We start from the raw sequence: 23,559 nt of genomic DNA, 5'->3' as shown, positions 1-23,559 counted from the left end.
AGCTAAAGTATTTCACGTGGAAGGTGGTCATGCTATTGGCCTTAGCTTCAGCAAGGCGTGTGTCAGAATTGGCGGCTTTGTCCTGTAAAAGCCCATATCTGATCTTCCATATGGACAGGGCAGAATTGAGGACTCGTCCCCAATTTCTCCCAAAGGTGGTATCAGCGTTTCATTTGAACCAACCTATTGTGGTGCCTGCGGCTACTCGGGACTTGGAGGACTCCAAGTTACTTGATGTAGTCAGGGCTTTGAAGATCTATGTAGCCAGGACGTCTGGAGTCAGGAAAACTGACTCGCTATTTATCCTGCATGCACCCAACAGGCTGGGTGCTCCTGCTTCAAAGCAAACTATTGCTCGCTGGATCTGTAGCACGATTCAGCTGGCGCATTCTGCGGCTGGACTGCCGCATCCAAAATCAGTGAAAGCCCATTCCACAAGGAAGGTGGGCTCTTCATGGGCGGCTGCCCGAGGGGTCTCGGCGTTACAGCTTTGCCGAGCTGCTACTTGGTCGGGATCAAACACATTTGCTAAGTTCTACAAGTTTGATACCCTGGCTGAGGAGGACCTTGAGTTTGCTCATTCGGTGCTGCAGAGTCACCCGCACTCTCCCGCCCGTTTGGGAGCTTTGGTATAATCCCCATGGTCCTTACGGAGTTCCCAGCATCCACTAGGACGTCAGAGAAAATAAGAATTTACTCACCGGTAATTCTATTTCTCGTAGTCCGTAGTGGATGCTGGGCGCCCATCCCAAGTGCGGACTCTCTGCAATACATGTATATAGTTATTGCTTAACTAAAGGGTTATTGTTATGAGCCATCTGTTGAATGAGGCTCAGTTGTTGTTCATACTGTTAACTGGGTATGGTTATCACAAGTTGTACGGTGTGATTGGTGTGGCTGGTATGAGTCTTACCCTGGATTCCAAATCCTTTCCTTGTAATGTCAGCTCTTCCGTGCACAGTTTCCCTAACTGAGGTCTGGAGGAGGGGCATAGAGGGAGGAGCCAGTGCACACCAGATAGTACCTAATCTTTCTTTTAGAGTGCCCAGTCTCCTGCGGAGCCCGTCTATTCCCCCATGGTCCTTACGGAGTTCCCAGCATCCACTACGGACTACGAGAAATAGAATTACCGGTGAGTAAATTCTTATTTTCCGCTCCGGTTTCGAAGCTGGTTTCATCCCCGAATCCTCCATGGGCAATGTTAGCAGATGTAATGGCTGGGTTGCAATCAGAATTGGCCGACGCTCGACACGAGTGGGAAGCGGCAAGATCTGAGTCTCGGGTGAGACCGCCAGAACTACCGGAGGGGTCTCAGCCTTGCCAAAGGACCAAGTCCACTTTGGGTAGAAGGGATAAATTTAATTTGTCTTATGATTTGCCAGTTTCTGCTATGTTGCATTATGACGATTCTATGCCAGACCTCACTGCGCAAGATGAGGGTGAGGAGGGCGAATTAGACCAGCAGTCAGATAGTGAAGATTTTGACAGCCCAGGCATTGATAATCTCATCAGGGCAGTTGCGTCAGTCTCTGAAGTTTACAGAATCTGAGGAGCCTCTGACAAATGATGAAGTCGTATTTACTAAATGACAGAGATCTCCAATGTGTTTTCCTGTTTCGGAATCTCTTAATAAGATGTTAGTAGAAACACGGAAGAATCTGGATAAACGGTTTTCTATACCTCGACGATTTTAAGTCTAGTTACCCGTTTCCAGAGTCTGTGACATCCACATGGGAGAATCCGCCAATGGTGGATTCGTCTGTGTCAAAACTTACAAAAAAATGAACCATACCAGTACCAACGGCTACTACGCTTAAAGACCCTTCAGACCGGAAAATAGAAGCTATGCTAAAGTCCATGTATATAGCAGCAGGAGTGTTGCTTAGACCTGGGTTGGTTGGCATTTGGGTAACTAAGGCGCTAATTGTATGGATAACAGAACTCAAGTCTGGTCTACATGACGATCACCTTATACTTCTCGCTGATCAAATCTGTGAAGCTGCTGAGTATCTATGTACAGCTTCTACTGACGTCTGTCAGCTCACTTCTCGCCTTTCATCGTCGCTAGTTACGGCACGACGAGCACTCTGGCTGCGGTCTTGGCAAGCGGAGGCACAGGTTAAGAGAGGTATAGAGGCGTTACCTTACGGTGGCGTGAAGTTGTTTGGTCCTGATTTGGACAAATGGATTTCTGAGGCCACGGGAGGGAAGTCTGTTTTCCTACCCTTGCCTCCAACGGTACCTAGATGGAAATACTCTGGGCCGGCGATCAAATCCTTTAGACCTCAGCCCTTTCGAGGCCGTGGTAGAGGAACAGTCACGTCTGGTAGACGAGGTCGAGGACGTGGTTTTCAACAAACCAACACCAGTCGTCAGGACGCTAAGGTCACCGACAAGCCAGTGGCATGACGGGCTCCCAGCCCATCTCGGATCTCCAGTTGTGGGAGCACGCCTTCAGACGTTCCATTTGGCGTGGTTCCAGACATCCACAGATGGGTGGATCCGCAATTTAGTGTTAAAAGGTTACAAGATAAGAGTTTGACTGTCTCCCGCCACTGCGGTTTTTCAAGACAGGACTGCCTGTGTCGGACGACAAGAGGGCGGTCCTGCAAATTGCCATTCAGTCTCTGCTGGATTCAGCAGTTTTGATTCCGGTTCCTGTACACCAACAAGGTCAGGGTTATTATTCCAGTCTGTTTTTGGTACCAAAGCCGGATGGTTCGGTCAGGCCAATATTGAACTTAAAGGGCCTCAATCAGTACGTCACTTACTACAGATTCAAGATGGAATGTCTGCGGTCAGTAACTGCAGGTTTAGAGCCACAGGAATTCATGATTGCGCTGGATCTCAAGGATGCGTACTTACACATTCCGATTTGGCCACCTCATCAGAGGTTCTTGCGTTTTGCAATACGGCAGAACCATTATCAGTTTCAGGCTCTACCGTTTGGCCTCTCGTCAGCACCTCGGGTATTCACCAAAGTGATGTCTGTGATGATAGCTCATCTCAGATCCCTGGGAGTGATAATAGTTCTGTACTTGGACGATCTACTCATCAAAGCTCCGTCTCAACAGATGCTCCTCCAACATCCGTTGCTAACGTACAATGTACTTGTTCAGCACGGTTGGATTGTCAACTTCAAGAAATCACATCTGGTTCCATCTCAACGACTTCAATTCCTAGGTATGATTCTCGATATGGTAGATCAAAGAATTTACCTACCAGAACAGTAAGTACAGATTATTCGTCATCTAGTACAATTAGTGCTCAAGCCATGCACAGTCTCGGTACATTTGTGCATTCGCCTGTTAGGCACAATGGTGGCGGCTTTTGAAGCGCTTCAGTTCGGAAGATTTCACTTACGTCCTTTTCAACTGGATGTGCTCGCACAGTGGTCGGGCTCGCATCTGCAGATTCACCAGAGGGTGAGGTTGTCTCCACGGGCCAGAGTATCTCTACTCTGGTGGCTCAAAGTACACAATCTTACCGCAGGGAAACTGTTCGGCGCCTGGAATTGGATAATTCTAACGACGGACGCGAGTCTCAGAGGTTGGGGAGCTGTAGTTCAAAATTGTCAGCTCCAGGGTCTCTGGGCGGATCACGAAAGATTGCTGTCTATAAATGTCCTGGAACTCTGGGCAATTTACAATGCGCTACGACAAGCAGTGCACATGCTTCCGGTCTCAGACTGTCCAGGTGCAGTCAGACAACGCGACAGCGGTCGCGTACATCAACAAACAAGGAGGAACGAGAAGCCGCATGGCCATGCGGGAAGTAGCTCGAATCCTCAATTGGGCCGAGCATCACCAAGTGATATTGTCGGCAGTGTTCATTCCGGGAGTGGACAACTGGGAGGCGGATTATCTCAGCAGTCGGGATTTTCATCCAGGAGAATGGGCATTAAATCCAGAAGTGTTTCACATGTTGGTCCAGAGGTGGGGTTACCCTCAAGTGGACCTGGTAGCATCTCGCCACAATCACCAAACGCCCCAGTATGTGTCCAGAACGTGAGATCCAAAGGCAGTGGCGGTGGATGCTCTCACAATCGCGTGGCCGTACAGCCTCGTGTATCTGTTTCCACCCTTTCCGCTGCTCCCTCTGTTGCTAAAACGGATCAAAAGGGAGTCCGCCACAGTCATACTAGTGGCGCCTCATTGGCCTCGGAGAGCTTGGTTCTCGGATCTCCACGGACTACTCGCAGACGATCCTTGCCCGCTCCCGCTACGTCCGGACCTGTTACAACAGGGTCCGTTCCTTAACCCCGATTTAGCACGGCTGCGTTTGACGGGGTGGCTGTTGAGACCGCCCTCTTAAGAAAAGAGGGCATTCCAGAATCGGTTATACCGACCATGTTACTTGCTAGGAAGCCAGTTACGGCAGCTCATTATTACAGAATTTGGCGTGCCTATATAGGTTGGTGTCAAGCTCGGAAGTTTCCGACATCATCTTTCAAGTTATCCCGTCTTTTGTTATTTCTCCAGACGGGGTTAGATGGAGGACTGCGTTTATCTACACTAAAGGTGCAGGTATGTGCTTTGTCCATTTACTTTCAAAGACGATTGGCTCTATTGCCGTCGGTACACACTTTTCTGCAAGGTGTCCTCAAAGTACAGCCTCCATTCATTCAGCCTACAGCGCCATGGGACTTGAATCTGGTTTTAGATTTTTTACAGTTGAGAATACTAAATACTTTTGTCGTATAAACAACCCTTTATGAAGCTAAGAACACTGTACGCTGTTTGCTTAAGAAATACCGTATGGGTACGCTATCTGCGTAACGATCGCTAAGCCGTAGGCGAGACGCTCAAGCGTCACGTTCGCTCACGGCCCAGTGATCACAGGACACGTTATTGGTTATGTCTAGGGGAATGATTCGCTGTAGCGTAGCCTACGCTCGAGACCACGAGGAGGTCACCAGCGATGCAGACGCTCACAACACTATACCTTTATGTTAAAACCTTATACCAATGAAATACACTGAATACCTTAATGTGAGTACAGGGTGTAAGTGCAACCTTGTGTAACCTGACTAACTACAAAGCTGCTTGAGCGTCACCGACGCTCAAGTGAACACTTAACACTATAGAAAATACACAGATACTGGTTTAGGTTCCAAAGCCTATTAACTATGTATTATAACTAATATACTTGCAAAAAGGAATCACAGTACAAATGATACACTACAGTATAACATAAACCACCTAACCAGATAACTATACAGGAAACACACTACAATACAATACAGTTAAGTTTAAGGAGAAATAAGAGAAGATGAGAAGACAAGAGAGAGAGAGAGATTTGAGAGAGATTGGCTCACAATAACATTAAAAGACAATATGGTTGCAGCGAAGCTTACACATGTGAGGAACAATCGCTGCGCAGTTAATCAATGCTGAGAATCTTTGTTTAGAAAGTACTTGAGCTTACCCATGCTGCCTGTCCCTATATACACAACACCCAGCTACACAATCGTCCCTACAATGCCGCATGGGGCAGAAGCTAGACTCCATTTTATTCCAAAATGTCCAAGCCTCAAAACAATGCATATGTTCTGATTTTACAATTCCAAACAATCTAAATCACCTTTCACAATTTCAAGCAAACACAGTATCTCTATAACCAGAGCATATGAGTTATCACAAGACCAGACCACCAGGTACTCACAAGTATCAGCCTGCCATTGCTACCAGCACATATTCAAAAGTACTGCATGGTGGTATTTATGATTAACAAGATCCCAGCTACCATCACAGATTCCACAGGGCACCAACACTAACACCCAACAATCATCACAGCCAAGTTACAATATCCTATTTAAACCAGAAAGCAATATGTCTATATTTCCTTCTATAGCCATGTGATTCTATACTTAGCCTTTGGGAAGGAATTCTGTCCTGGGGATGTAGCCGCCATGCTGCTTGATGCTAGCTTAGTTCTGAGTGTCAGTCAGCCCTGTGATCTCCAGTGGGTATATCATACCTGCATTCCAGCTGTGGGGGTGTGTCAACCACAGGAAGTGTGTGTCCCTCCCAGCATGTGAGCCAGCTGCATCAGTGGCCTTGGTTATGTAACACAATGGGTGATGACCAACACATTCCTGTCTAGTGAGAAGCTATTGTTTGGCGAATACAAAACAGAATCCTGTCTGGGTTTTGTTCTATATTCATGATGTCCACTTTCAGTTGAGACAATGACATCTCAGCCCTCATTCTCCTGTATACAAATCCAGCCCCATTTGTAAACACAGGTGTTGGCCCTCCTTATTGAGTCTCAAAAGCTCAGTGTAATTAAAGGCTATTGTACTCCGTCTGCGGGAAAGATACTGATTTGGAGTACAATTGATCTTCAATTACTATTCCTGTGTTTACCTTATGCATGTGTAGATATGAGGCCCTCTTAACATGCAAACTATTGTTTGGGGGATCTCTGAGGTCAAAGAGACATTTGAGACCTACTGATGCCTGTCTCCAACTGTTCAGATGCATGACTAAGTAAGAACAAATAATAATAAATAAATGGACATAACTTCTTATGTCCATAACTATTCGCACGAGCAATTAATACGCTCCAAACCAACACCGGAATATTGCTAATTAAATACTCTTCCGATGGGTACCAAACACTGCTGTATGATTCCTGTTAGACCCTTCGTACGATGCAAAGAGGGACTCCTCAGCTCAGGGACATTCTATTTTAACCAAACTTTCAGAATCTATCAAAGGGACCATGATCTATAAACTACATTAATTGTGAAAATATGTAACGAATGAGTCGCACGCTACGACCACATAAACTCTACCGTAAATACGCATACCGCGCCTGCGAGTGCACGCTATTGCGGGTATGCGCCTTCACGGGAGAGCGTACGCACGCGCAGCGCGGACCAGTGTGCGGTGCAAATATGGCAACGTGCATAGAGACATTTTTCTGACTTTGACAGTCCACCCTTTGGCAGTCAATAATAACTGCCACAAAACGTTTAAGGAGAAAAATGTAAGTCAGGGGTTAATTGATTTCCATGGTGGGGTAAGGAAGAAGAGAGGAGTAGGTGTGAAAAGGGTATGACCTAGTGAGAGAGTAGAAGCATGTGTGTATGAGTCCATGTTTGGAGGGTCATGTATCATCGTGCCGTACGTGTGGTAAATCAATCTTCGAGGTATTGCGAAGTATACATTTGAATTCCTTCTTATCCCGTTCTAAGGGTCTGTGGATGGGCTGTCAAACTCTACCGAGCTCATTTCGGCTATGGTTGTAACAAAATGGGGATGCACATTTTAGTTGATGATACATGAATGGGGGAGGTATGTGGTTGCTGATATCTGTGCCTGTATTCCCTGTCGACTATGTGTGTTATTACCTGAGGGTTGTAGAGATGAAGATAAAGAACACTTATGGAGAATGCAATGATATTCTATGTCAGGGAAATGTACATCTGTCGTTGAGGTTGTGTTCGGTATCTGTTGAGAGTCGTCTTCTTTGCGCTGTATTGCTCCTTAGGCATGAGCAAATAGCTTTGTCTGAGCCATCAGATTTACAAAAAATGTTGGGCTAGCGTGAGTTTAAAAGTACTAGGGAAACTGGGGATCCATGGCAAAGTTCATCAAGTGTCCATATCATAGGTTGTCAAAACTTCATCTTTGGTGCTTGTCTGTTGTCTTGTCTGTATACCGTCTCGTCAACTTCCTCGTCCAAGGGGTCTTTGTATCTTGGAGAAAAGCAGAAAAACAGGTGAAAGAAACGGACCGTATAATCGCATTTTCATCACATTCTGGTTTCTATCATTGGGTCATAAATCAAATCCAGGTTAATTACGGTTTCCTCACTCCTCAAGCTCATCACTTTTGTACTTTGTTTGCACCTCATTAAAGCCTGCCCGCATCTAAATATCAATCCAATAAATATAACAACACCCAAAATACATAGGAGAAACTTTCCAACATCCATTATGACTCCTTGAGCCCATTCTCCCAAACCGGAGAACCAATTTCGCGGGTTCAACCATGACACCCAACCAGTCAGCTCATTACCTACAGCAGCAAGGGTGAGATTGTGTTTTCGACGAAATTCCCACTTCAATTGGAGAATATCGTCCATCTTTTGGTCTATGACCTCTACCGGATCCTCGGTGCTATTTGTGATATACGTGCAACACTTTATGCCGTACTGTGTTGCCAATGTAACACAATATCCGCCTGTTACTGCTGTAAGATAATTAAGAACCATCCTATGCTGAACTAGTTCTGTTTTGTAAGCTTGAAGTTCTCTTCCAGTGTATCTAAACGTGTCATCATACATTTCAGTGATATTATCTAACAAATTGGCGAGTGCGGAAATGTATCTATAATTCATCACTCCTCGAGCGGTACGAGTGAAATCTAACGCTACCAGAACCTGAATCCCGGTGGATTCATGGATAAGATCAGAGGCCGGATGCTCTAACCTTTCTGACAGTTGTCTTTTAACTCGGTGCTCGTAATGAGTGTGAGTATAAGGAGCTTGGGCACCACGGTGTATGTCCTTCATTTTGTCATGTGTAACAGTCATCACTTCAGGCAATACTTTTCCAATATAACACAATCCTTCAGAGTTTGGGGCAAGCCACTTGTACGCCTTTCTCCCGCATATGAAATATGCATCATCGGGGAGAACATATGGGACGGAGAAGGACATGACCATGTTACAAACCTTCCAGGTGAAATCTCCTGACCCTAACTCTTCCATCTGCTTAATGCACGTATCAGTTTGTACGATATGTGCACAGTATCCTGGTGATACCTCTCCAACTCTAGTAATCCTATTTCCTAAGGTATATCGATACCGGAAAGATTTTCCTCTACTGGCTATGTGGCGTACGAGCTCTGTATCTGTAGGCATTCTATCTGCTCTGTGTGAAAAGGTCATGGTAAGGTTGCTCCATGACACTTCCCAATTTCCCGGTTTTCTGGGATTGGAGATATTAAAACATATGAGGGACCTATCCACATGGTATTGGTGGAGCTTCAAACTAGGAGGGCTGGAGATGTTAAACCTCCGGTCCACCGGTCTCCCACCACTTAGCTCAAGTACCTCCCCTAACGTTAAAGGAAATGGTACTAGCCCTGATTTGCTGTGACCCTGAGGTACTTGAGAGCATACCCAACAATCTGTTTGGTTTAACACGTTACCCACTAGAGAGTGATAGTCACTCAATGGATGCCGGTCCATATGGATATTAAAACTGGATTGGCATTTCTTTGTTACAGAGCCTACAGATACAACTTTCTTTTTGAACTAACATTCCTTCACAGTTGTTTACAAATAACATGGTTGTTAGATCGTGCCCGGTACTCGCCTTTGCTTGGTGATTGGGTTGCTATTGGAAATTTACACCTCCGTCTCAGTCATCAGGACCTTTCTGGATCCTTTCTCGACCTCACTGGTACTCTCACCGAAACAGACTGCTCTGGTCAACATCATGGTTAACGGGAAAAATCCATATCACAGTCTCTTGGGGCAAGTCCATCTTACAGGAGGAGAAAAGAAGAAATTTGTAAATGGGGTATAAGAAAATCAGTTTGAGGGGGAGAGAACTCGTTACGATAATAAGTTCTCTCGTCTTGTTGTTCTTCTTGTTCTGCTGTCCTCTCAAAGGTGTTGTCTCTCAGTCTTCAAAAACGATCATTCTGGTGATGCAATATTCCTTCCTAACCGACGATCTTTCTGTAAGGAGCAAAAATCTGGCATTACCATTGGTCCAACTGAGGGGTGACATAGCATCTTTAAACCATGGAAACATGAGTGAGAAGAGAGAGAAAATAAAAAAAAACAAAAGAGATAGAGAACAATTCATGTGCATATATACATTACATAACTCGACAATAACCATCAATAAGAAAAGAGAAACAAAGCATTTTTAAACATTGTAAGAAAACATTGTTAGCATTAGAAAAACATTGTCAGACTTATTAGGCTGTCATATCTATGTGTCTACTGGTCTCCTTGAGCAGTCCCTCCCCACCAGCACCTGCATTACTCCACTGTCTGTATCTGGCCAGAAATACATTGTGGCGGAGGTCATGCTGGGGTTTGGTAGACTTCTGCAAAGACCAAGTGGGTATGCAATGTGTGAATTCTTACCACTACTAGTCAGAGATGGGGATAGAGAGAGGGAGAGAAAAACATTTTTCACAAATACATTTACAACTTTTCACCTGGTCATTCCTGTGTCTTTAGTGAATGACCTCCCACTTCATTAACCGTTACTTCAGGCTTGCCTCCATTCCTAATAATCACCTTTCCTGCCTATGTGATCCTTGATTATAATGGTGTGTATTGTAATTTTGCTCATTTCTTGGTCTAGGGGGTCTAACTTTATGTGGGTTATTACAGTTGCTAGCACAATGCCCTTCTCTTTTGCACAGATCACAAATCCTTAAGTTCCTCCATGTGCCAATGGCCTGGGGTTTTGGTTGATTTGATGCCTCCTCAAACGCTTGGATGCTCATCACCATCAACCGCTTTCCCTGTACCTACCTGATTCCTTGGATACCATGATTATGTCGTTGTCTAGGGAGTTGATATACCTTCTGTGAATCTTTGATCATACAGTTAGATCTTTCCTAGGATCTGGGTAATCAGACATGATTGATCTCACTTCTGTCCGGGACCAGGGATGGCGCATTGCACTGTCCTTGACGGGAATGGTTCCCTGATCGTCAGTCTTCCCATTGGGGACTGTGATCACCCTGACAGGACTAAACTCAATTACATCACCTTGTTTTGGTCTTATAATATGGGGTACATTTGTTTGTGCGTGATATAAAACATTGTACGTACCTGTGGACACGACCTCACCTGACCCTCCGTTAGGGGGTTTGATTATTGCCTTTACCAATTTGGTCGTGTCCACCTGGATGTCTTGTAGGATGGCTTCTGGAAGAGGTGCCGACATCGTTCTGGGCTCACTTTCTTGTTTGTATTCCTGAGGGAGGTTTGACATGGGGTGCAGCTTGCACAGGTTAATAGTTGTACATTCAACAGTATTACAATAATCATTGTTACATTTATTACACTTATTCTTATAATCTATATTACAGTTGCTAAGAGCGTTTTTATTGTTCACCCTTGTGTCTTTCTCTCCGCAATCAACCCCTCTCCTGATGCCACTGTCTCTCCTCTCAAGATAAGAGTCAGAAAAGTCAATAGACTCTTTTTGTAATTCACTTTCCTGTTGCCATAACTGTAAATATTCATAATGTTTATTTTGTCTCTTCGTTGGTTCAATGAGACTTATCCTCCTCCTTAAATTTTGTAACACTACTGGACTGAAGCTACCTATTCTTGGGAATTTGTCCCTGTCTTGTACAGTCATTCTCTCCCATTCATCACATAAAACCTCTGTGTGACTACCGTATTTTTCACACATTACATATCGTGCCGACCCAACTGGTCGGTTCTCTGAATCAACCCGAACCGAGGTTGATCGCCCCCTACCTGAACAAATGGCCCCCATAATCTGCAGGCGTTGCTTATTCCTCCTTGGATCTTTATCTCAAGGTTTTCAGCGAACCCTTACAAACAAACCAAGATGTCCTTGGGCAGGCCGGCGGTGGTGGTTTATCAAGTACCCCACTTACTTCTCGCCCACGTTGGCCAGTACTGCAATCACTGTAACCAGAGCTGCTGTACCCAACCTAGGGCCCCTGTGAACCTTTATTTACTGGGGCGCGTTCCCCAGCAAGTATCGGTTGTTGGATAGTTCCTGAGTGACCAGCGAACTTCCCTTCCAAAAATAAAAAATTACACAAATCACGTCAGAATGTACAAATAGCGTTTGTGACCACTTTACTCTAATGGTATTAGGTCAGATTACTAACTACTGCACACAATTACGTGCGGTCCAATCGTTCAGTACACGAGCACTATTTGTCATGTACTGAAAGATCAATGGAATCGATGTTTCCGGCCGCGATTCCTTCAGCAAGAGCTTGTATGGCCTATATGGGTTCTGCACCAACACCCCAGGCGTTGTGCCACTGGACTTTTATAGCGGACCTCTTTGTCTATTTTACCTGTTACCTTATGACCTCCTGGTCTGTTACCTTATGACCTCCTGGTCTGTTACCTTATGACCTCCTGGTCTTGTTACCTTATGGTCCGCTATACTCTAATGCTCAAATATTATTTAACCAGGGATGCCTCCCTAGCCACCGTATATGTCACTTACACGTATGTCCCTTGACGAGTACCCGGCTTTCCTTTTGGTTCCACCTTACAGTTATATAAACTTTTGTATACAAAACACACTCACTCAACACATGTACACTTTTGTTTCTATATCTATTTCTGCGCAGAAATTGTCTTTAGGCCAAAAGTGTTACCAATTAGGAGCAGGATCTGTTAAACTAAATTTCAGATTTTCCAAAAATAGATTTGCGTTATTTTCCGCGTCGCGTTATCTACCGCTGTGCGTTAATTATCGCCTTTGCGTTACTTCACTTTATCACAACTTGAGCTACGTGGGCGTAACCGGACGCTACGTTGCGTAATGTACACTGCGTGCGTCTGCCTTTTGGATTGCGTACGCTAGTCTTTGTTAGCGACACGTGTACGCAATGCAAAGGATCCACCGTAACACAATATATTTTTATCAATGTAAATGATCCCTGATCATCTACCGCAATCCACACTGACTGCCTTGTATCTCAGACAAACCGTGTGTTGTTCTATACTTTAACTATTACCTCTACTATGAAATAACAGCAAATCTCTTTTTAGCACTTTCTATCAACTATAAAATTGGCAAACAGGAATAGTGATATACGAAAATGAAACAGAAATGCAGATATATGCGTGCGTACGCAAGACAAAAGAAAAATAAACAGTTTTAAAAAGACACAAGCGTTTTGTTCTTACTTCCGGTTACCGGGTTCCTTCAGCACTCTTTATCTAAGCGAAGCAGACGCTTATCCCGCCAGCACTATGAGACAATCTCCCACCCTTTGCTGGGGGATAATGTCTGCTGATCTACCTAGTGCAGATGTGAGAAGTATAGGACGAGTTCCCAATTGAGAATACTAAATACTTTTGTCGTATAAACAACCCTTTATGAAGCTAAGAACACTGTACGCTGTTTGCTTAAGAAATACCGTATGGGTACGCTATCTGCGTAACGATCGCTAAGCCGTAGGCGAGACGCTCAAGCGTCACGTTCGCTCACGGCCCAGTGATCACAGGACACGTTATTGGTTATGTCTAGGGGAATGATTCGCTGTAGCGTAGCCTACGCTCGAGACCACGAGGAGGTCACCAGCGATGCAGACGCTCACAACACTATACCTTTATGTTAAAACCTTATACCAATGAAATACACTGAATACCTTAATGTGAGTACAGGGTGTAAGTGCAACCTTGTGTAACCTGACTAACTACAAAGCTGCTTGAGCGTCACCGACGCTCAAGTGAACACTTAACACTATAGAAAATACACAGATACTGGTTTAGGTTCCAAAGCCTATTAACTATGTATTATAACTAATATACTTGCAAAAAGGAATCACAGTACAAATGATACACTACAGTATAACATAAACCACCTAACCAGATAACTATACAGGAAACACACTACAATACAATACAGTTAAGTTTAAGGAGAAATAAGAGAAGATGAGAAGACAAGAGAGAGAGAGAGATTTGAGAGAGATTGGCTCACAATAACATTAAAAGACAATATGGTTGCAGCGAAGCTTACACATGTGAGGAACAATCGCTGCGCAGTTAATCAATGCTGAGAATCTTTGTTTAGAAAGTACTTGAGCTTACCCATGCTGCCTGTCCCTATATACACAACACCCAGCTACACAATCGTCCCTACAATGCCGCATGGGGCAGAAGCTAGACTCCATTTTATTCCAAAATGTCCAAGCCTCAAAACAATGCATATGTTCTGATTTTACAATTCCAAACAATCTAAATCACCTTTCACAATTTCAAGCAAACACAGTATCTCTATAACCAGAGCATATGAGTTATCACAAGACCAGACCACCAGGTACTCACAAGTATCAGCCTGCCATTGCTACCAGCACATATTCAAAAGTACTGCATGGTGGTATTTATGATTAACAAGATCCCAGCTACCATCACAGATTCCACAGGGCACCAACACTAACACCCAACAATCATCACAGCCAAGTTACAATATCCTATTTAAACCAGAAAGCAATATGTCTATATTTCCTTCTATAGCCATGTGATTCTATACTTAGCCTTTGGGAAGGAATTCTGTCCTGGGGATGTAGCCGCCATGCTGCTTGATGCTAGCTTAGTTCTGAGTGTCAGTCAGCCCTGTGATCTCCAGTGGGTATATCATACCTGCATTCCAGCTGTGGGGGTGTGTCAACCACAGGAAGTGTGTGTCCCTCCCAGCATGTGAGCCAGCTGCATCAGTGGCCTTGGTTATGTAACACAATGGGTGATGACCAACACATTCCTGTCTAGTGAGAAGCTATTGTTTGGCGAATACAAAACAGAATCCTGTCTGGGTTTTGTTCTATATTCATGATGTCCACTTTCAGTTGAGACAATGACATCTCAGCCCTCATTCTCCTGTATACAAATCCAGCCCCATTTGTAAACACAGGTGTTGGCCCTCCTTATTGAGTCTCAAAAGCTCAGTGTAATTAAAGGCTATTGTACTCCGTCTGCGGGAAAGATACTGATTTGGAGTACAATTGATCTTCAATTACTATTCCTGTGTTTACCTTATGCATGTGTAGATATGAGGCCCTCTTAACATGCAAACTATTGTTTGGGGGATCTCTGAGGTCAAAGAGACATTTGAGACCTACTGATGCCTGTCTCCAACTGTTCAGATGCATGACTAAGTAAGAACAAATAATAATAAATAAATGGACATAACTTCTTATGTCCATAACTATTCGCACGAGCAATTAATACGCTCCAAACCAACACCGGAATATTGCTAATTAAATACTCTTCCGATGGGTACCAAACACTGCTGTATGATTCCTGTTAGACCCTTCGTACGATGCAAAGAGGGACTCCTCAGCTCAGGGACATTCTATTTTAACCAAACTTTCAGAATCTATCAAAGGGACCATGATCTATAAACTACATTAATTGTGAAAATATGTAACGAATGAGTCGCACGCTACGACCACATAAACTGTACCGTAAATACGCATACCGCGCCTGCGAGTGCACGCTATTGCGGGTATGCGCCTTCACGGGAGAGCGTACGCACGCGCAGCGCGGACCAGTGTGCGGTGCAAATATGGCAACGTGCATAGAGACATTTTTCTGACTTTGACACAGTCTTCATATTTTGAACCCTTACAGCAAGTGGATATTAAGTTTCTCACTTGGAAAACCATTTTTATCCTAGCCTTAGCTTCGGCGAGGCATGTTTCAGATTTGGGTGCCTTGTCATGCAAGCCACCGTATTTGGTGTTTCATGATGACAGAGCGGAACTTCGGACGAATCCCGCTTTCTTGCCAAAGGTAGTGTCATCTTTTCACATCAATCAACCAATAGTAGTTCCTGTGTTAACAGAAGATTCTGGAACTTTGGATGTGGTACGCGCACTACGCGTTTATGTATCCCGAACGTCTACAGTTCGTAAGACGGATACGTTGTTTGTTCTCTATGATGCTGCCAAGATGGGTTGGCCAGCGTCTAAGCAGACCTTATCCAGATGGATAAAACTGACCATACGTCAGGCTTACCTTAGTGCTAGGTTACATCAGTAACAGCTCATTCCACTCGTTCTGTGGGAACTTCATGGGCAGCTGGTCGTGGGGCTTCTACGACGCAGCTTTGCCGTGCGGCTACATGGTCATCAGTGCACACGTTTGTGCGCTTTTACAAGTTTGATACGTTTGCGGCATCAGCACCTAGCTTTGGCCGCCTAGTGTTACAGGTGCCAAACAGCTCTCCCGCCCACGGCGGAAGCTTTGGTATGTCCCAAATGTACTCCAGTGACCCCTAGTGGATGAAAAAGAAAATAGGATTTTGGTACTTACCAGGTAAATCCTTTTCTTTGAATCCATAGGGGGCACTGGACGCCCACCCAGAGCAGTTTTACCTGGTTTTTGGTAAGTTCAGTGGATCTTATGGTAACACATTCTCACCGATTTGTTCAAATTTTCATGTTCTATCTGTTATAGTGTCAACTGTTTAGTTGTCAGTAACGTTATGTGTCAACTTTATTGTTGTCCGTTGTATGTAATTCTCCATTGTCATTCTCTCTATCGCTCCTGTTCGGCTCAGTAAAAAACACTGAGGTACTCTGGGAATATGGAGGGGAGGAGAGTTACTAAATTTAAATATTCAGTGCCTTTTGTTCTGCTAAAGCCGTCCATATCCCAAGAGTACTCCAGTGCCCCCTGTGGATTCAAAGAAAAGGATTTACCTGGTAAGTACCAAAATCCTATTATTCTGAACCCTAAGGGACTAGGTGCGTCAGGGTCATATATATAGTGCATCACAATATTTACCTATTACATGTATTCTGCTGTGTACTCAGTCACATAATAATGGATTTATTCGCAGCTATTGTACTCTGTCTGGATTCATCGTACTAAACCGCTCTCTGTTGTTGCATTTGTGTACAATGTGTAACATGTAGGGCAGTAAGTCTGTGGACGCTCCTGCATCATGCAGAGCATGCACAAAAAATTTACTGGAGGAGGAAGTTTTGTATGATGGTCTGTGTACTTTGTGTCATACATCTCCCAGTCAGTCCGCAGCTCCTGTAACCAATCAGGAGCCACCCTGGGCTGCGTTCAAAAACCTACTGGATACTCTGGTAGAATACCTTACGCCCCCTATAGGACCACCTGTGCCACTACATCCACAAATTTTCCCTATGGTTAATCCACCTTGGGCGTAAAATTTGTCTAACCAGTTGCAGCAATTAAATCAATCCTTGGTCAGACAAAAATCTACTCCAAGTCACTCCCGTGTCTCTGGGTCATCTGAGCGGGCTGCTTCCTCCTCACAATCCACAAATCTCTCAGATGTTTCTTCTGAAGAGGAGGGGGAGCATACTGTCCTGTCAGACACTGATTCAGGTGTTTCTGACGAGGATTCTACATTGCAAATTGATGTCCCTGCCCTAGTAGTTGCTATTAAGCAGATCCTACAAATCACTGATGAGCATTCCACTACTGTGGTTAAAACTCTGTTACCACATTCTGACCATTTAGTGGACATCCGGCAAGAACCCTGGTCTAATCCAGGGAATAAATTCCCTCTGTCTAAACGGGCCTTGGCTCACTATCCTATCCCTGCAGAGTTATGTAACAAGTGGGAAAATTCACCGCCGGTGGATACTCATGTCACCCGCCTAGTGGTGTCATCTACTCTGCCTGTCACCATTGTCACTTCACTGAAGGAACTGACAGATAAGCGTGTGGAGGGATGCCTGAAATCTATTTACTCCATTACAGATGCTGTACATAGACCCACTATTGCAGCCTCTTGGGCTGCTAAAGGTATTGAAGCATGGGTTCATGCATTAGAAGAAGAGCTGCCCAAGGATATATCGGACAATGCCAGACAACACCTGTTTCACATTACCACCGCCGCATATTACATTCAGGAGGCGTCCTCTGAGGCGGGTTTGTTAGCGGCCAAGGCGTCTACTACGTCTGTCCTGGCTCGCCGTATTCTGTGGTTGAGGTCATGGTAGGTGGACCTAGACTCCAAAAAGACCTTGGATGTGCTCCCCTTTAAGGAGGGCATTTTGTTTGGGGAAGACCTAAATAAAATTGTGTATGAAATGGCGGCTGCTAAGACTGCCTTTCTCCCAAATGCTAATCCTTCTGTGCAGAAGGCTAAAGGTACCACTTTTTGTTCCTTTCAGCCTCAAGGGAAAGCAAAAGGGGACCCCAGGGTGGGAGGCCGACTTCTGCAGTTCGCCAAGGTCTGGTTAAAGACCACTTCAGACGCATGGGTGCGGGAAGTTATTTCTCACGGGTACGCAGTCTCCTTCAAGAGATGTCCCCCTCACCAGTTCTGCACCACGGTTATCCCTTTGTATCCGTTAAAGGCGCAAGCTCTGTAAAAGGTTGTGAGTTCCCTCCTGAACACAGGAGTGGTAGTGCCAGTACCTCAGTCCCAGAGAGGCATAGGTTACTACTCGACCCTGTTTCTAGTTCTGAAACCCAATGAGTCTTTCCGGCCTATACTCAACCTCAAATCACTGAACAAGTTTGTGAGAGTGTCCAAGTTCCGTATGGAAACGCTGCGCTTATTTGTACTGGCTATGGAACCTGGAGACTATATGGTATCCCTGGATATACAGGATGCGTACCTGCATATATCTATTGCCATGTCGCATCAGCAGTATCTGCGGTTTGCTATTGGGAACCTTCACTATCAGTTCCAGGCTCTGCCATCTGGACTGGCTATGGCTCCTCGGATCTTTACCAAGGTTATGGCCGTAATGACGGCCCATATCTGTCGCCAGGGAGTCAGGAACCTGCCGTATCTGGATGGCTTGCTGATTCTGGAAAACTACCACGATATCCTCCTCAGTCATGTGCAACTGATGGTAAGCTTCCTACAAGCCCACGGGTGGCTCATCAATTGAAAGAAATCCACACTGATCCCTGCTCAGAGCATGGTGCATCTGGGGGCACTCCTGGACACACATTGTCAGCGGCTGTTTCTGTGTCCAGAGAAAGTCCTGAAGCTTCAGGACAGGATAAGATGCTTCTTATGTCGCCCCAGAGTGTCGATACACTCGGCGATGCAAGTACTTGGCCTGATGGTGTCGGCATTCGACATGGTAGAGTATGCTCAATTTTATTCCCGCCCTCTGCAGAGAATATTACATTCCAAGTGGGACTTCTACCTCATCGGATCAGCTCTCACATGATCACTTTGACTCTGGAGGTTCGTCTGTCGCTGACCTGTTGGCTACAGGACCAGCAATTGAGCAGGGGCTGTCCCTTCTGGATCACCGACTGGGTCCTGCTGACGACGGACGCCAGTCTGAGGGGATGGGGTGCGGCGTTGGAGCAACACTTTTTTCAGGGTCGCTGGACCAAGGCGAAATCACTCCTCCCAATAAACATTCTGGAGTTGCGGGAGGTGTTCAGTGCATTGACCCTCGCCGTTCATCCGGTACTGAACAGGCCGGTTCAAGTACAATCAGACAATGCCTCCACGGTGGCTTACATAAAACATCAAGGCGGCACCCGAAACCGCATGGCTATGATGGAAGTGTCAAAGATCCTTCGTTGGGAGGAATTCCATCTGCCAGCAATATCGGCAGTGTTCATTCCGGGCGTCCTAAACTGGGAAGCGGACTTCCACAGTCGCCAGGACGTGCATGCCGGAGAGTGGAGTCTTCATCCAGAAGTCTTTCAATTCCTAGTGGACAAGTGGGGCCTACCAGATGTAGACCCGATGGCGTCTCGACACAATCACAAGGTCTGGTCTTCGGATCAAGGACCAGGGATGCTCAAGCAGCGTTCGTGGACGCACCGGCCATTCCATGGAACTTTCGGCTGCCCTACATGTTCCCTCCAGCGTCATTCCTGCCCAGGGTCCTGCGGAAGTTCAAACAAGAAGGAGGATTTCTACTTCTAGTCGCTCCAGCGTGGACCAGACGGCATTGGTTCTCAGACCTGCTGGGTCTATCGACAGAGCATCCCCTTCTACTTCCTCAGCGTCCAGACCTCCTCGTTCAGGGCCCTTGTCTTTATCCTGACCTGTACACAAGGTGGAAAGCTGCTCAATCAGATTGTAATGTCACTCAGGTGCTAAAAGGGGAGGGGTAATTCTGTGTAGGAAAAAAAAAAAACCCAGATATATATATATATGTAATTATTTATGGGGTGGGTGTGGGGTGCGGTGGCCCCTGTGTCGGTATGGGTGGGCTGCTGCAGGTCGGCACACCCTAACACTTTATTAACACTTATTATTTTTCCTATCACTTTGTATATATTATTTTAATCACATCACTTACATAGCACTTCTGTGCTTCTTATTAACCCCTATTAATTTTCACCTGTGTGCTGACCTGGGGTGGCCGACCTGTGCCGACATGGTGGGGTCCTGCGCCCCAGGCCCATACCTAGTATTAGGGACCCCCAGTGACGGAGAAGCCTTGTCGATCGGCCTGGGGGCTTAACCCTATATCTGCAGATATACGCAACTAAGATCTCCGTATTATCTGACTATTATTATATAGTAATATTATTCACTCGGTGTGCTTTATCCTGACCTGGCCAGACTGGCTTTGATGGCGTGGCTCTTGAAGCATCACTCCTGAGGGCCAAAGGATTCTCTGAGGCGGTCATCCAGATTATGTTGAAAGCCTGCAAACTGGCATCTGCCCGGATTTACTACAGAGTCTGACATTCTTACTTCACCTGGTGTACTGATAAGAATTATGATGCGTACAGATACAAAACATCCAGAATCCTGGCTTTTCTGCAACGCGGCCTGGACTTAGGCCTTCGTCTGGCCTCCCTCAAGGTTAACATATCTGCTTTGTCGATTTGGTTTCAGAGTGAAAATGTGTCTATACCTGACGTTCATACATTCACTCAGGGTGTCTTACGGATTCAGCCTCCCTATGTCCCTCCGGTGGCTCCTTGGGATCTGTCTGTTGTCCTGAATGCAGTGCAAGAGTCTCCGTTTGAACCTCTTGAGTCAGTGAACCTTAAATGGCTCACAGCCATGTTCTTGTTTTTACTGGCTATTGCCTCTGCTAGAAGGGTTTCGGACTTGGGCGCATTGTCCTGTCGTTACCCTTTCTGATATTTAATCGTGACTGGGCAGTTCTTAAAACTCACCCTGGTTATTTACCTTAGGTGGTGTCATCTTTTCACCTTAACCAAGAGATTGTGGTTCTGACCTTTATCTCTTCTGATTTGTCCCCCAAAGAGCGGTCTTTGGATGTGGTAAGGGCTCTCTGTATATATGTGAAGAGGGCTGCCTCTATCAGGAGGTCAGTTCCCCTTTTGTCTTGTTTGGTTTCCACAAACGTGGCTGGCCTGCAAATAAGCAAACCTTGGCCAGATGAATAAGAATGGTGATTGCACAAGCTTATGTGCAAGGCAGCTATGTGGTCCTCAGTGAACACGTTCAATAGGTTCTATGCCTTTGATACTTCCGCCTCCCAGGATGCTTCCTTTGGACTCCGGGTTCTCATACCCGCTAAGGCACATCCCCTCCCATGAGGAACTGCTTTAGGACATCCCTAATGTTTCCCTGTGGAACACAATGTACCCTGCTGCAGAAAAGGAGAGTTATGGTAGACTTACCATTGTTAACTCTCTTTCTGTGAGGTACATTGGGTTCCACAGGGCACTCACCCTGACGCACCTAGCTTCTATGGGTTTGTATAGCATTAGCCACTGGTCCCTTCTCCTGTCGTGAGAATGTGGTTCTATGTGACTAACATCTGCCTTCTCTCTTACCTGCTTCTGCATTGGACTGGTTAACGAAACTGAACTCACAGTGCCTGGAGGCAGGGTTATAGAGGAGGCCCCAATGCATCATGGGACAGCCTAAAGTTTTAGCCTGTTGGTGCCTCTGGATCAAGATCCACTCTATACCCCGATGTTTCCCTGTGGAACCCAGTGTATCTCACAGAAAGAGAGTTAACCATGGTAAGTCTACCATAACTCTCATTATACAATGTACTCAGTAACTGTGTCTCTCCTACAGATGGGGCCAGTAACAGGAATACCCCAGAGAGATTTCTCCATGCTCATTATTCCCAGGACTGTACAGAGGAGAATCACAGTGTCCCACAGGAGGGTCAGGTAGTTGGGATTAGGGTCTTGCCAGTATACCAAAGTGACTCATTCTATGTTCTGTAGAGCACTGATAGTACACTGATTAATCTTAAAAAATAAGTAGACATTTTTAAAGTGTTATTTTATTGTTTTATTGGTTGATTAGGGTGACTTAACTGATATTAAAACAGACGTTATAAAGGAAGAAAAAGGGATGTATGTGAGGGGTGATCAGCAGTGTAAGGAGGAGGAAATCCCTACAGATATCAGCACAGGTGAGTAAAAATCACTACGTACAGAGTCACATATTCTCCTTGTTCTGTCACTACAGTAATCTCTTATCCTACACCCTCCTCTATCAGTACAGACTAATGAGGAAAATGTATCTGTCAGTATGAAAGTTAGGAGCCATGAGCCGCTACTATACTCCTGCTCTCCTCCTCACATCATGTCACTGTGTGTTACCAGCCCAGAGATATGACCAGTCTCCTCCCCACACTCTGGTGTATCACATACATCTGGAGCCATCAGCCCCTATTATACTCCTGCTCTCCCTCACATCATGACACTGTGTGTTACCAGCCCAGAGATCTGACCAGTCTCCTCCTCACACTCTCTGGTGTATCTCATACATCAGGAGCCATCAGCCCCTATTATACTCCTGCTCTCCCCCTCACATCATGTCACTGTGTGTTACCAGCCCAGAGATCTGACCAGTCTCCTCCCCACACTCTCTGGTTTATCTCATACATCAGGAGCCATCATCCCCTATTATACTCCTGCTCTCCCCCTCACATCATGTCACTGTGTGTTACCAGCCCAGAGATCTGACCAGTCTCCTCCCCACACTCTCTGGTGTATCTCATACATCAGGAGCCATCATCCCCTATTATACTCCTGCTCTCCTCCTCACATTATGTCACTGTGTGTTACCAGCCCAGAGATATGACCAGTCTCCTCCCCACACTCTCTGGTGTATCACATACATCTGGAGCCATCAGCCCCTATTATACTCCTGCTCTCCCTCACATCATGACACTGTGTGTTACCAGCCCAGAGATCTGACCAGTCTCCTCCCCACACTCTCTGGTGTATCTCATACATCAGGAGCCATCAGCCCCTATTATACTCCTGCTCTCCCCCTCACATCATGTCACTGTGTGTTACCAGCCCAGAGATCTGACCAGTCTCCTCCCCACACTCTCTGGAGTATCTCATACATCAGGAGCCATCATCCCCTATTATACTCCTGCTCTCCCTCTCACATCATGTCACTGTGTGTTCCCAGCCCAGAGATCTGACCAGTCTCCTCCCCACACTCTCTGGTGTAACTCATACATCAGGAGCCATCAGCCTCTATTATACTCCTGCTCTCCCCTCACATCATGTCACTGTGTGTTACCAGCCCAGAGATCTGACCAGTCTCCTCCCCACACTCTCTGGAGTATCTCATACATCAGGAGCCATCATCCCCTATTATACTCCTGCTCTCCTCCTCACATCATGTCACTGTGTGTTACCAGCCCAGAGATCTGACCAGTCTCCTCCCCACACTCTCTGGTTTATCTCATACATCAGGAGCCATCAGCCCCTATTATACTCCTGCTCTCCCCCTCACATCATGTCACTGTGTGTTACCAGCCCAGAGATCTGACTAGTCTCCTCCTCCATCTGCATCTGCTGGAGAACCTTGCCTTAGCAAGTGGGTCTTTTTCCTCTCCAGCAATAGGACTAGAGTTTCACACTAGCTTAAGGATTGCAGAGGTTCCCGATTGGCTGATTTCTAAAAACAAGTTATAA

General features: G+C 45.6%; 1 protein-coding gene across 3 annotated transcripts in view; it reads left to right on the top strand.

Annotated features, from left to right (window-relative positions):
• LOC135057475 (nucleolar RNA helicase 2-like) overlaps positions 1-23,559 on the top strand; it is a 198,162-nt gene that overhangs the window by 31,653 nt on the left and 142,950 nt on the right. For 2 of the 3 annotated variants that reach the window (XM_063963359.1, XM_063963358.1), the window contains exons 3-4: positions 21,689-21,786; positions 21,926-22,034. In XM_063963359.1, coding sequence (XP_063819429.1) covers positions 21,689-21,786; positions 21,926-22,034 — 207 coding nt within the window. The remainder of the gene's footprint in view (positions 1-21,688; positions 21,787-21,925; positions 22,035-23,559) is intronic. The other variant, XM_063963360.1, reaches the window with a different exon arrangement.

The sequence above is a fragment of the Pseudophryne corroboree genome, chromosome 3, assembly GCF_028390025.1.
Source record: "Pseudophryne corroboree isolate aPseCor3 chromosome 3, aPseCor3.hap2, whole genome shotgun sequence".
Lineage (NCBI taxonomy): Eukaryota > Metazoa > Chordata > Amphibia > Anura > Myobatrachidae > Pseudophryne > Pseudophryne corroboree.
The sequence above is the reverse complement of the archived record's forward strand: the minus strand, read 5'-3'. Positions and strand labels throughout refer to the sequence as shown.